Source organism: Antennarius striatus, chromosome 8 (genome assembly GCF_040054535.1).
Source record: "Antennarius striatus isolate MH-2024 chromosome 8, ASM4005453v1, whole genome shotgun sequence".
NCBI classification, from domain to species: domain Eukaryota; kingdom Metazoa; phylum Chordata; class Actinopteri; order Lophiiformes; family Antennariidae; genus Antennarius; species Antennarius striatus.
The window spans coordinates 4,431,770-4,445,091 of record NC_090783.1 but is presented as its reverse complement, the minus strand read 5'-3'; the positions used below and the strand labels follow the sequence as shown (position 1 = coordinate 4,445,091).

Genomic DNA, 13,322 nt, shown 5'->3' with positions numbered 1-13,322 from the left:
CCTGAAGCGCATGCTTTTGGAGGTGGGAGGAAGCCGGAGAACCCGGAGAGAACCCACGCAGACACGGGGAGAGCATGCGAACTCCGCACAGAGCGGGACTCGAACCCTGGTCCGCCGTGTTGTGAGGCCATAGGTAACCAATGGAGAAATAATCCATAGAGAATCCTATTTGTCAAACTTCAATCAGCCACAAGAGGGCGCTCCTGGCTCGCTCTCCTTGTCTGGGTAGCTGAGCACAATCTTCTTCAGTCCCCTTGATGGATCTGTGCATCATTGCTTTAACCTGCCTGTGTGATTTTCAGTTACTGGCAAATGTCCATGGTAACCAGTGAACAAAAGTAAAAAGGTGTAGCGATGACTGGAGAAACTGAAAACTAAATATTCTTTACATCCTAACTAGATTTTTTTTTTTTTTTAATCACCAGATTTGTTTTCAAGTCAAGCAGAGTTTGGTTTTCGTCCCATTTCTTGTGTATTTATTACAACTTTGGGCTCATTTATTTCAGACAAAAAGCTCCAAATACATGACATACACATGACGTCTTGATGTCACATGAGCCAAAATTGGATTCTTTGTCGGTGGTGAAAAATCAGTCCATCATGAAGTCATCTCTTCTAAAATGGCCCTCACTAAAACTGGATCAGCTCTGCCTCTGGTCTCTTTCTGGACTATTCCGATCAGTTTATTCAGAACTTTTTTGTTTCCGTTTCTGATGGAGTCCACCTACAGAGTGTACACAAAACAACAAATAAACAAAACAATAAACACAAATGCAACAGCAACTGCAGGGCAGACTTTGCATTCGAGCCCTTGCCTTTTCGGGGTTCGAGTCCACCACTTTCTGGCAGGTGTTGCGCAGCTGTGCATCGTCGCTAACAAGGCCTAAGTCCTTCTCCTCGATGACCTGGGGGGCCGTCTTACCCGGTGACCTCCACATCTCCTGGAACACCTGAGGGCAGAGGGAGACAGGTGACGCGTCGGTGGTGAGTGACAGAAAGGAGCGGATAATTGCTCCGTCTGTCTGCATGGCCGACTGACCTGCTTGGCAACCGAAGAGGAGATGCGTCCCGTTTCCTGGAGCTCCAGCAGCTCAGCCAGAGCGGGGGGCGCGATGGGGCTGAAACAACACCAAGGGAGAGTTGAATTGTTTTATTAGATGCTGATAAAACAGGTATAACTGGAGATGGAGAAGGAACAATATCAGATTGAATGTGCTTGTTTATTCCCAGGACGACCAGACAAACCAGTTGTTTGTGTCTCCTTTTAAAATTAACTTAATATTTTGTTCTCTGAACTGCAGGCTGGACTGTCCGTCCAAAGGAAATAGAAAAAGAGCCGTGATTCCCAACAATAGACGTCTACTCCTGTCAAGGACACAAAGAAAATCTCGACAAGAAATTACAATGTGATTAAAAACATATACACATATTAGAGCTGAGGAAAAACAAACCGTTAACCTGCCGTCAATCAAAGCAAGTGCAACATTATGCAGAAATAATCTCAAGCTATTTGTGGTGCGCTCACACACACGAACGCATCGCAACAGTCTGGGAACGGTAGATAAAGCCAAGCTCGCAGCATCAGCACCGATGCCAATCCATTACTCCTTTCAATTTCACTCCTTCCGCAATTTTTGTTTGAGCAACGCTGAATTGGATCTGTTATAAGAAGCAGAATTAAAGTTTATTAAGGTATAATTTGGTGTCTGACCTTCACAAATAAAATTGAGATGCAGCCAACCATCCATAGTTGTCTTTTATCAGTGGTTTCCTTATTTTTGGAGACAATTAACAACAAAGAAATTAGATCAAATGTCCCAGTGTGCCACAAACGGGTCGGTGGAAGACAAGCGGTGATCTATTGGCATTCCTGACGGCTCAGCAGCTTCCTGTTTCTTGATATACAAACATTAAAATGTACAGTGGTAACTTATCTCTGAATCATAATTTAACATTTCAGGCATTCTAGAATATTTACAAAATCAATGTACTTTGATTTGATTGGTGTTTTTCCGTACCGGTCTGTCTGGTGCAGAGGGAATCAGGGAACATTAGATTTATGATTTATGAACTCCCACAAGTCACCGCTTTACAATATACATACAATCAGTATGAACGCTGTAATAATCCTCGGTGTCAATCAAACCAAACCACCGCAGCGCGAGTCATCAGTTACGAATATTTCGCCTACATAACGTTGACGCTGTCACCGTCACACCCCGACGCGGCGGTTTGATTTCATACACATTCTTCTGAGCTCCACACAACACAGGGATAAACGCTTTTTAATGCAGGGCAGAACTTCAAAAAGCAGAAACAGTCCAAAATTTTAGATTTTAGTGGCATCTCCACTAAAATCTTGATGTGTGGAACGGCTTCCTCACAGGCTGAGTCGATTGAATACTATCAGTGACCTGACTGTTGTTAGATTCAACGCCGGCTGCGACTGTTGCGCAGCGGGCGTTGTTTAAAGCATTTAAAAGCCCATTTATTGTCACCGGGCATCAAGAATCTGGTTGGTTTAGGTGGAGCACTGAAGCCACTGCTGCATTAGATAAACACTCAACAGCTTGTTTACTACTGTGTGGCTATCAGCTGACTTATTACATCCAATCAAATTTGAGCACTGCTGTCAGTGTGTTCCCATTCGTGTTTTATGCGGAGGCGACCGAGACAAAAGTTGTCTCGTTGGCGTCACGTAGAGGTCAATACGACTCACCTGTGACAGGTAACAAAGCTCACAATATTTTGTGATAAAACACTGTGTAACCTCACACATCATGTATTATTTCTGTTATCCCAGCTCCCACTGCTTCAGCCCGACATTCATTTTCCTGCCAGCCGTGCTTTGGGCCGCTCCATGTGACTGATTTTTGAATCTATTGTCCGAGGGCAAGAACCTCTCTGAGCAGATAAATCTGTTCTGAAATCTGAGACTGTGAACCGGACGACGATCTGGGACCGCCATTGGAGGAGGCAGAGACATCGCTCCGACATGAAATCCCGTCTCACCTTTGGCTCACGCTCATGTCTCGCTGCTTGAGGTGACCCAACAGCTCGTTCATCACCCAGCCGATCACCTTCCTGGGTTCTCTCTGCGTGGCCTTCAACACGGCTTCGAAGTACTCCACCAGCCCTTCGTTCTGTGAAAAGAAAAAACACCACAAGGCTTCAGTCCGGGTTTAAGAGACTGAAAGAAAGATGCAGGGAAAAGGTTTAGTGAGGAAGTCGACGTCTAAACTCACCACCAGAGTGAAGCTGTGCTCGGACAGAATGCCGTACGTTTGCACCAGCCGGTTTCGTCTGACGCCGGGTAACTCCGGCAGCCGGGCCCTTATCTCCTCTAGCACCACCACCTCGCTCGCAGCTATCCCAGGAGGCAGCGATGCACTGTCCTCATACACAACCAGAGGGGGCAGGTTGGGCTCTGGCATGAACCTGACAGCAGAGAGAGAGGGGGGGGGGGTATCTGCATCAGAACATTTCACTTGGTCCAACACAACTTTACTCGAGCTCATCCAGCATGAGACTAACTGACCTGTAGTCCTGAAGACCCTCTTTGTCCCTCATAGGGATTGTCTCACTGGGAAAAAAGATGAACACATAATGGATGACTGATGTCTTCATTTGTAAGAGTTAAAGGTTTCAAAATCAATGTACGGAAAAAGCAATTTTCTGGTATAATTTATACTAAAATTCAAGCATCTCTAATGAGAAAAGTCAAAATACTAAACTGAAAGCAGCAGTTTGGATTTTTGACTGCTGGCCTTTTGAATATCCTTGTGTGGCATTTCTTCATATTCTGTAAATCAAACTTTTAATTAAAAACTAAATCACCAGATTGATTAATAAAGAGCCTTGCTGGCTGCAGCGTGATCACTGATCCCAGAGCAGAAATACTGAGCTGCAGTAAATGTGACTTCAAGGAAACCCAAGAACAAACAAGATTCTCTCCCTGCTGTCTGGAAAACTTCTGCATCCACCTTCAAGGGGGGAAGCGGTAGAAATTTCCAATCACAGGTCACTGTGTACCTTGCACCTGCAAGGCCTCATGGGAACGAGGCGATGCACTAGAAGACGATCGAGATGTCAGATGTGTGGGAGCTGGTTCATTCTGTCAGCTCATAAACCTGAGCAGCACAGAGTTCACAGATAACGCGGGATGGCAGCGGCATCCAAATGGCTCCATTCATCATGATTACTATGATGGTGTGTGGATGTGTGCGTGTGTGTGTGTGTGTGTGGGGGGGGGGGGTCCAGTGGCAAAAGCCCTGCTCTCTCATCCTCTTACCCTGTTTTGGAGTCATATGCCCTGGTCTCGTTTCTCACCGTCCCCCCGGCCTGTAGGACATCAACCTGTCTCTGGATTTCGTAGTCTTTGTTGTGTCAGAGCGAACACACACACACACACACACACACACACACACACACGTTTTATTCACTATCAGCGATACACACAAACATCTGCTGTTACGTGCTGGTCTGCCATGTACTAAATGTGATAAACGATGATTTTCTCAGTGACTTTTAAACACCAATTCGGCGGCAGAGGAAACGATCCAATAGTTTGTTGACGTATGCACACACACAAAATTTTTTTTTAGGGTTGCACCATATGGAAAAGCCTGGATGTGAAACGCTGAAATCTCCTCTGTAGTTCTTTGTCAGCATTTTATGTGAAGCTCAATGAACAGTAACAAAAGTCAAGGCCGACATAAAATCCATGCTTTTAAAGTGAGCAGCTCCATGAAGCCAATTCAGCTTCTGTGTCACCGCTAACTGTTCATCTACTCATAATGCATCAATGAAGTATTTGAATGCTATGAATATTGTATTCCATATTAGGTCATTGTATTACTATTATTAGTATCAATGCATTAATGCGTATAGATCTGTTTAGGCCCGGCCAGTCAGGTGAGCTGCTTCACCGTTCGTAGCCTTTGTGCTAACTAAGCTACGTCCACCGGCTGCTGTCAAAATGTCAAGTACAATAAAAACACTACTTGAGTGACTCCAGTTTTGTTACCCTTTACTACCAGTTTTGCCTTGTAGGACGCACATAAACTGTGTGTGTGTGTTTGTGTGTAATCATGCAGCCAATCCACACACCCAGTCAGAGTGATTAAATATCTGTTGCACCTCCTCTTTGTTTCGACGCTCACCTATCGCCTTGGCGAGGAATCGGATGCTGTTGATGTTCTTCACCTCCGCCCTGACGCCCAGAGGCTCGTCGGCTTTGTGGACCGACACGTTGGCGTCGACTCGCAGCTGGCCCTCTGTGGAGAAAGACAAAGCAGATGCACAGTTGGCGGGTAACAAGTTTGGGTTTAGAAGTAATACTGCTCAGAAAAAAAGAAAAGAAAAGCAAGAAAACAGGCAGAAATGGGGTGATTTTCATACCAGACATGTTGCCTTGACAAGTGCCGAGGGCATGCAAGATGAGCTGGAGCTCCCTCACAGCTGCAGCAGCCTCCTCTCCACAGCTCATGTCTGGCTCCATCACCAGCTCCATTAGACCAACACCTGACGGATGTGCAAACATCTGTGATCCCCATCTCTGAGGCGTCTAATGTCCCACGGAGCTCCGCAAACAAACCTCAGCGGTTCATGTTTTGTTGGGTAATTTAACTCCTCTATTAAACATTGTCTGCTTCAATCCTTTTCTTCCAGGCACGTTACTGTGGTGGCTTCCAGTTTTTTTTTTTCTTCAACAGTATTAAGACTATTATGAGATGATTAGTGTATTAAAGACTCCATTCAGCCACAGAAGGGGAAACTGTAATACCCATATTCATATTCGAGATGTGGCTCAGTTGCGTTATGATGTAATAATCATCAAACATCCCGGCAGAACGAGGCTCCATGACAACTATATTAACAGCATCAGTCGACGCTTTGGGGACTTCACCTGCTCTGTTGAGGTCTACCAGCGTCTGGCCGCGCAGATCATCGTGCAGACTCTTGCCGCTGTCCTGCTCAAGCTGGATCTGTTTGATTCGGACCGTTTTTCTGATCACCTGATTCCTCTTCTTTCCTCCGAGGAGGATGTAAGCCAAAGTGCCATCTACCGCGATGGGCCGCCGCTGCTGAGTGATCTGGTATCCAGCCTGAAAATTGAAAGCATACCAGCGTGATATGAAGGACTTACAAGCTATGGGAAGCAAAGCAGTGGAGATGATAAATGATCTGAAACCAAAAAGTTTGCAAACTGAGCTGGTAGTACTAAGTCGATGAGGAGGAGAGCATCGCCGGTGCACATTTAAGGCACGAAATCTGAAAAGAAAGCAGGCCTGTCGATTTTATAGCCCTGAATGTAATCCATAAGGGACTCAAACACACGAATGACTGCACAGTGCCGTCCTTTAATGTTCATATAAAGGTCTCTGTATGATCATAAAGGATTGAAAACGTCAATGCATCTCTTTTGTTTCTAACTCTGCTTTTGACATGAGACCTAATTTTATTTACATCCTATTCAACTGCTTATATTGATTACAGGACGATAAAAATATTCTGCTTTTATGTTTTTTGTGTATTTGTTAGACATCTTTGCTCACTCCAGCTCATTCTCCAGTGAGAGAATAACCGGAACAATTCTTCCTTGCATCCATCTTCACTAGGAAACACATCACATCCTGATGGAGATGCTGCCTCCTGGAGTCGTTTAAAACTCACCACCTCAGTGAAATAATGCGACGCTGCAGTCGGTGCCATGTGTCTACATGAAGCAGCATCTCTCTCACACACACACACACACACACACACACACACACACACACACACACACACACACACACACACACACACACAGACACACACACACACACCCACACAGCGTGATTGGCTGGTTCAACATTTCTCTCCAACACAAGTGTAGAAATGAATATTTCACCTGCTTCTTTATTCCCAACAGAATCTGCTGCTTCAAGCATTCCTTTCCCATGTTACCATGGCAACCGCATCACACGGACCATCACATTAATCTTATTTATCCTTTAGAGAGTAAAGCTGTTGGAGAAGAGATCGGAGGCTGTTAGTCACTGACTCGCTGTACAATGCAGCTGATCAAGACGATCAATCACCTCTGCACCTCCTCCTCTTAAAACAAACCGGAGGAGAAAAAAAAAAGACAAAACACCATTGGGAATGATATTTTTTTGATTTCTGTTCTTCCTGGTAGAATTAATCTCTGAATCTGCCAGTTTTTGTTGCAGCTTATCATAAATCCCTCGCATCTCAGTTAATCTTCTAAGTTTTATTTCAGCCATTTAAAAATGTTGCTGCTGGCTGGAGCACAAACGTGTTACTTTATGCTCGCGAGCATCTGTGTAAGTGAAGGTTCTTCCCTATTCCAGCATTAGAAATGAACCGCAGTCGCTGCATAACAGAAGATGAGACGTGTGCGTTACTAAAAAAAGGTCCAGATAGCAAGGTTAACTTTCTTTCAATTAGTCCTGGAGAGCGGTTTGCGCGCTGGTGACCGATGATGCTCCAGACGCTGATTGTCGCGCCTATTTTCAAAGTCACTAAACAAACCAGTCGGTCATTTTCTTTACCCGCCTGCACTGACGTTCTCAGGTCACGAAAAGTCTCACAACTCTCATTCAACCCATGTCAAGGCCTCAGCAGTCAGGTCGAGTCTGTTTATTGGAGACTTAACATCAAGGAAATAGTAATTACTTTAGTCGGTGGCTTGCTGCTGAGGTGCTGATGCATGTTATTAAAGGGCTTATTTAAATTTTGTTATCAAACTCCATATATGCGTCTTGCATACCATTCCAATTGAAAGAGGGAATGCCGATTGGGCAGCAGCATCAATTATTTAATAAGCGACTGCAATGTATTACAAAATACAATCAGGGCTTTCCAGTGGAACGTATCAATAATGTACAATGTAATTTATAAATGTATTTTTCAAGGGCAGGATAATTTCTCCCTCGGTCCTGCAACCAGTTAGCGTTTTTTCCCTTTTGAGCACAGATTACATCCATTACTTTTCAGGCTGGATGTGAAAAATGGCCCATAATCTGCATATTTAAAACCACTCAGACTTCACTTTATCAAGCTGCTTCACACCAGACTGGAGAGGATCAGTCTCTCAGAGCAGCTGAGGAGCGCATGCGAGCTAAACAGGTAAGAAATGGAGCACTGGGTGTGCAGCCAAATTAAAAGACAAATATAGGTTTGGACTCAGCCTGATGCCTTGGGCTGTTTGAGAAATGTCAGTGAAAAAAAAATAAATAAAAAAGTGTAATCGGTATAGCCTTATTTCCTAAGGAGGTGATGTAATCTCTGGTAAACACATAGCGGAGCATGAGGAATCCAACAGTAATCCCAGCGCGTCTGGAGGGGATTTCAAGATATCCGGACTTTCTGTGGAGATGATATATCCTTAGCATGGTGATTAGAGTACGAATTGCTTCGATTTTGCGATAACCAACAAGTCGGCTAAACATTTAACGGGAAGAAAGCGTCTATGAGGAGCAGCAGAAACTCCTGCTCCATCGAGGCTCGCCAGTCACAGCTTCAAATTTAAGTATTTTCCGCACTATAAGGCGCACCTAAAAGCTTTTCTCAAAAACCGACATTATGCCTTATAATCCTGTGCGCATCATATGTGAAAAAGCTTTAAAATAGGCCATTCAATGAAGGTGCATCTTATAGCCCAGTGCGCTTATAGTGCGGAAAATACTGTAAGTCAAGCACCAGATGAGGCATGACAAACGTCTCTCTCCTCCTGAGTCCACAGCTCGTTGTCGTGACGGCTGGTGGGGCAAACATGTGGATGGACTGGATCTTATTCTATCTCTCAGCTCCTGTCTGTGCTCTCTGGGGCGTTCTGGCTGTGGATGGCCTCCTTGACAAGAGTCTCAATGTTCAGATCAGGGTTTGATACCATCCATGTACGTGTTTGGGTTATGTCTCTTCCTCTGTTGTGCTCTTTCTTTGTGAATTTCCCAGTTTGGGATCAACAAAAGTCCATCTGTCCATCCGTATATCAGTATTGTAATCAGGACGAGTAATAAGCTCATGCAATACAACATTTATTTCCCTCCAGAGTTGCATTAACTTCATCCACATCTGTTCTGAAAGCCACCTCTTTACCGCTGACCCATCCAGCTGCTCATCAACACTAAAGCAGACTAAAGAGAACTCGTGTGTAGAAGCAGATAACATTACTTCATGAAGGTTCTCTACGCCATTTTGTTGGGTTGTTTCCATCTGCCAAAGGTCAGCGAACACACAAAATGATTAATTCCTAAACAACAATCCCAAGGGAAGCACGAGAATTAACAGAAGAGGTCTTGAAAGTTCAGAGTTTACAAGATATTTGCAGCTTTAAAATATAACCCATTATGGGAGGGTCCAGTGCAGAGCCCTTAAGGAGGAAAAAACCTTTATTACAAAGAGGAAAGTGGAAAAATATCATCATGTCATAAAGGGACAATTTCACAATGGAGGGTAAATTGTACAGCTTGTGTGGATGTAAAATAGATTTGGACAGACAGACAAGCCGCTGGCTATGCACCCCCCCCCCCATCAGTTCACAGCTGAGGTGCTCTCTTAGAGTTGATGAGTAAAAAAAAAACACTGGTGATTTAATTTAACAGACTCATTTGTCTGAGTGTGGGTAGCAAATAAGATGTTTGCTTCTTCAGCAAGGATTTTTCACTCTTTCAATTACAGCTCACGGCCAGGAGGGTTCAACGGGAGTGCTCTGATATAGGAGCTGGAGGCAGATGCGATGTTGCGGCATGATGTTCAAGGTAATAGTACGTTTATGCTGCTGTTTGTCAGACAATGTGCCTTCACTAATGTCTGTGCTATCACTCTCCCACCTATTATACGAGATGTGGTGCAGAAGGCGAATACAGGGAGTGAAAAACTCACAGGGAGGTCAGCGTAGAAGTAGTGTTTCCTGTCAAAAAGTGACTTCCTGTTTATGGTGCAGTCGAGAGCCAGTCCCGTCATCACCGCTGCCTCAACACAGCTCTTATTCAGGACCTGGAGGCACAAAGGGATATCGTATGATGATAAAGTGATCCAAAACAACAACAACAACAACAAAAAGGCTATCTTTGCTTGAGTTAGTTTAAAATAACACTCACAGGTAATGTTCCAGGTACGGATGCATCAAATAAAGACACCAGGGAGTTGGGAGGTGCTGAGAAGGAAACTGATGAGGCAGAGAACAGCTTGGAGTTTGAGTTAATCTGGGCGTGTACTTCCAAACCCACCACTCCGACCAGCTGCTGGGGGGCGCTGAGGCAGGGAGGAGACAAACACAAAGGAGACAGGGCCACATTAAAAAAGAAGCTTTTACCATAAAAATGCACTGACGATGACAAAGTAATTCAGAAAAGTATCATAACAAATAAAACAGACTTTACAGAGAAGAGTTGTCTTGATTCTCTACCATATTAATTCTACACAGGCTAAGAGGACGCAGTTTGTTCAAGCTGGAAAAAAGTATGAAGGAAAAGGTTAGGCTACAACATTTTAATGAATTTTTGATTTGATTTCCAATGCATCAAGTCAACGGAGGCTTTAATCACAGATGAAAGAATTCCAGAAGACACCCCCCTCAGCAGTCTTCAATTCATACATGTGAAAAGCACCTGAGATCACATGGGCCCTTGTTTTCACTGCCCTTATCTGATCAAACACAAATGCACTTTAAAATATACACCATTCAAGAATAATCGGACAACTCAATAGTAAATATTTCAGAGAAGCAGCCTCACATACCTTTTTGTTTTCAGTTGCTGTTGACATGTTGAGCTTGATGTGCCTATTTGTCTAAATAAACACAACGTCTTTGAATAAATTCGTAGTTTATTTATATTTTGTAGCAGCTCTCGAGCAGCGACAGTGGAAGCGGCCATGTTGAACAGAAATGAGGAAAAAGCTGGGAATTGTAGTTTATTAAAATGACAGTTTACCTTTAACGACGTTAATGTTTTCACTTAAAAAACTACAAATCCCATTGTAGGGAGAATTTCCGCTTTGCGAGGCAAATCTTCGTCACTTCCGTCCTGACAACTGGCGGGACTTATCTTCACACTACCCGGTCAGTAGAGAGTTTGCAGACCTTTGGAAGTTGGTTTAATCGACACCGTTTATCAAATTAAGACAACATGATGGCTACAAATGGAAAAGACGACTGTGGCGTAAAATGTGACGCTTCATCGGTGTCTTCCAATGGCAGCAACGACACGTTTGTAGACACCTCGTATTCACGTGTGGAAACCGGGCCGGCGTGTCACTCCAAGCAGCTAAACGGAGACTCGGGACGAGCGGAGCGGTTCCGCTTCAGCTCCCAACCCACAGTTGAGGACATCAGGCGGATGCAAGCGGAGTTCACAGACGAGCGGGACTGGAACCAGTTTCACCAGCCCCGTAACCTGCTGCTGGCTATGGTCGGGGAAGTGGGCGAGGTAGCAGAGCTCTTCCAGTGGCGAGGGGAGGTGGCGGAGGGCCTGCCGGACTGGACCGACTCGGAGAGAGAGCACCTGGCACACGAACTGAGCGACGTCCTGATCTACCTGGTGGAGCTGGCCGAGAAATGTCGCGTCGATCTTCCTCAAGCTGTGATCCGGAAAATGGCCTTGAACCGACTGAAGTATCCCGCCAGTAAGGTGCACGGATCGTCCAAAAAATACACCGAGTACAAGGACTGAGTTGGGTTGTTGTGTGGTCCATGTGGTTTATGTGACACCCATTCGCCCACATGAGCAAAAAGCACATGAGGGACACTGTGCTCTTTTATTGACATTCACTTTTTTTTTTTTTTTACTTCTGATCTTTAATGGGCCTGAGGGATTTCCAAGTCTTGCAGAAATTATGACTCTTATGCAGAGTATAGAATATGAAGAGTTTATAATTCTCATACACCTTCATTTGCATAGCTTTGGATCAATCTGAGTGTGACAGGGTGGTTTAGAATATTTAAATTGAAAGATTCCTATTGCAAATGAGAAACGTTTGGGATATTTTTTTTTAAATAAAAATCTTATTTCTCGTTTACAAACTCTTAAATTTTATTAATCTCAAAACATTTCCTGAAGAAAAAAATACCTCGATTTCTTTCTGTGCATTTTTTATTCAGTCAATTAAAAAGATTTTGTTGGGAGCAGTGTTCTGTTTTATTACTGGCTACATATAAGATCAGATTAAATACAAAAGCATTAAAAGAAATTAATAATCAGTATAAACATAAGGTAGATTTTAGTTTGGTGATTTCCCGTATCGGTGGTTTATGATCTATGGTCTCAACAATTATATTTCAGAGATGCATGAAATCCATTTAAATGGCTAAAGCCAGATTTTCCCAGCCACACAGGTTGCAGTGCTACATCTCAACCAAGGTGTTCTTTTTAGTACCAACTTCCATCCTCAAGATGTTAGACAGTTCCAGCTACATAGTTTCCTGGGGTTGAGCATTTAGCTGCTGTGGCAAGAGGCAGATCTACGTAAAGCAACACCATCACATAGTGTGCAATGATGCAGGTGATTGTTGAGGGTGGCGTTGGTGCTCTAGAAATTTAACATACCAACACAAGAACTTTACAGCTGTTAAAAATCCTACAGAAATATAGGAGAACTTGGCTGCACTCATGTTTCCATGTATAGATGAAGAAGAGCACTGTGATGTCATTCCTATTTCGAGTTTGGATGTATTACATTCAGCTGATACAGATGCTATCAGATGTTACTTCTTATGGGTGTCAGAAGGGTGCAGCATGCCTAATTTTCCATGCTAACACTGAGAAGTGATCTTGTGCATGTGTATTAATGATCTAATTTTATTGTTTGAAAGAGCTACGGTTCATCTCTTTCTGCTTCATCCTTTCCTCTATCCGAGAGTCTCACACACAGACGTTCTTTTATCCTGTCATAAAGACAGCAGTGGGAGCTGTCAGATCTCACACACAGTGGGGTTACACAGCAGCAGGGATTCACATCACATCCTGTCCTACACACACACCCTGCCCCACTGGAAATGGCTTGGCATCATTTCTTCCCTTCCGTGTGGGTCTGCCTTCAGACAATCACACATTAAGAAACCCCAAACGGATCCATTCGCGCATCAACTCGTCTTTCTATGAAGCTGAGAGCGTCTCCAATCCAGCAATGACACAAGTCAAGTTCCCTGCCAACAATTAAACATTTCTGAGTGTCTCCATTGTTGACTTTGTCTTCACTGAGTGCAGCTGGTTCCAGATTTTTGCTCATCTTTAAAAAATATTGTGATTACATGCAAAACTTGATTTAAAAAAAGTTTCTACTTAAAACATATTTCTTTACCACTTGCATCATTA

General features: G+C 43.8%; 2 protein-coding genes across 2 annotated transcripts; one reads left to right on the top strand and one right to left on the bottom strand.

Moving 5' to 3' along the window:
* Positions 1–448: 448 nt before the first annotated feature.
* gatb (glutamyl-tRNA(Gln) amidotransferase, subunit B) lies at positions 449–10,887 on the bottom strand. Its single transcript, XM_068321930.1, has 13 exons — positions 10,750–10,887; positions 10,110–10,263; positions 9,892–10,005; positions 5,909–6,107; positions 5,401–5,523; positions 5,163–5,276; positions 4,292–4,376; positions 3,539–3,583; positions 3,246–3,438; positions 3,013–3,143; positions 1,040–1,118; positions 816–950; positions 449–724 (listed from the first exon to the last, which is right to left on the bottom strand). The coding sequence occupies exons 1-13, from the start codon at positions 10,884–10,886 to the stop codon at positions 599–601; spliced, it is 1,635 nt and encodes a 544-aa protein (XP_068178031.1). The 5' UTR covers position 10,887; the 3' UTR covers positions 449–598.
* Positions 10,888–11,049: 162 nt separating this feature from the next.
* On the top strand, positions 11,050–12,106 carry dctpp1 (dCTP pyrophosphatase 1). The gene has a single exon (XM_068322374.1). It carries the CDS (start codon positions 11,139–11,141, stop codon positions 11,679–11,681), a length of 543 nt encoding a protein of 180 aa, XP_068178475.1. The 5' UTR covers positions 11,050–11,138; the 3' UTR covers positions 11,682–12,106.
* Positions 12,107–13,322: the final 1,216 nt, after the last annotated feature.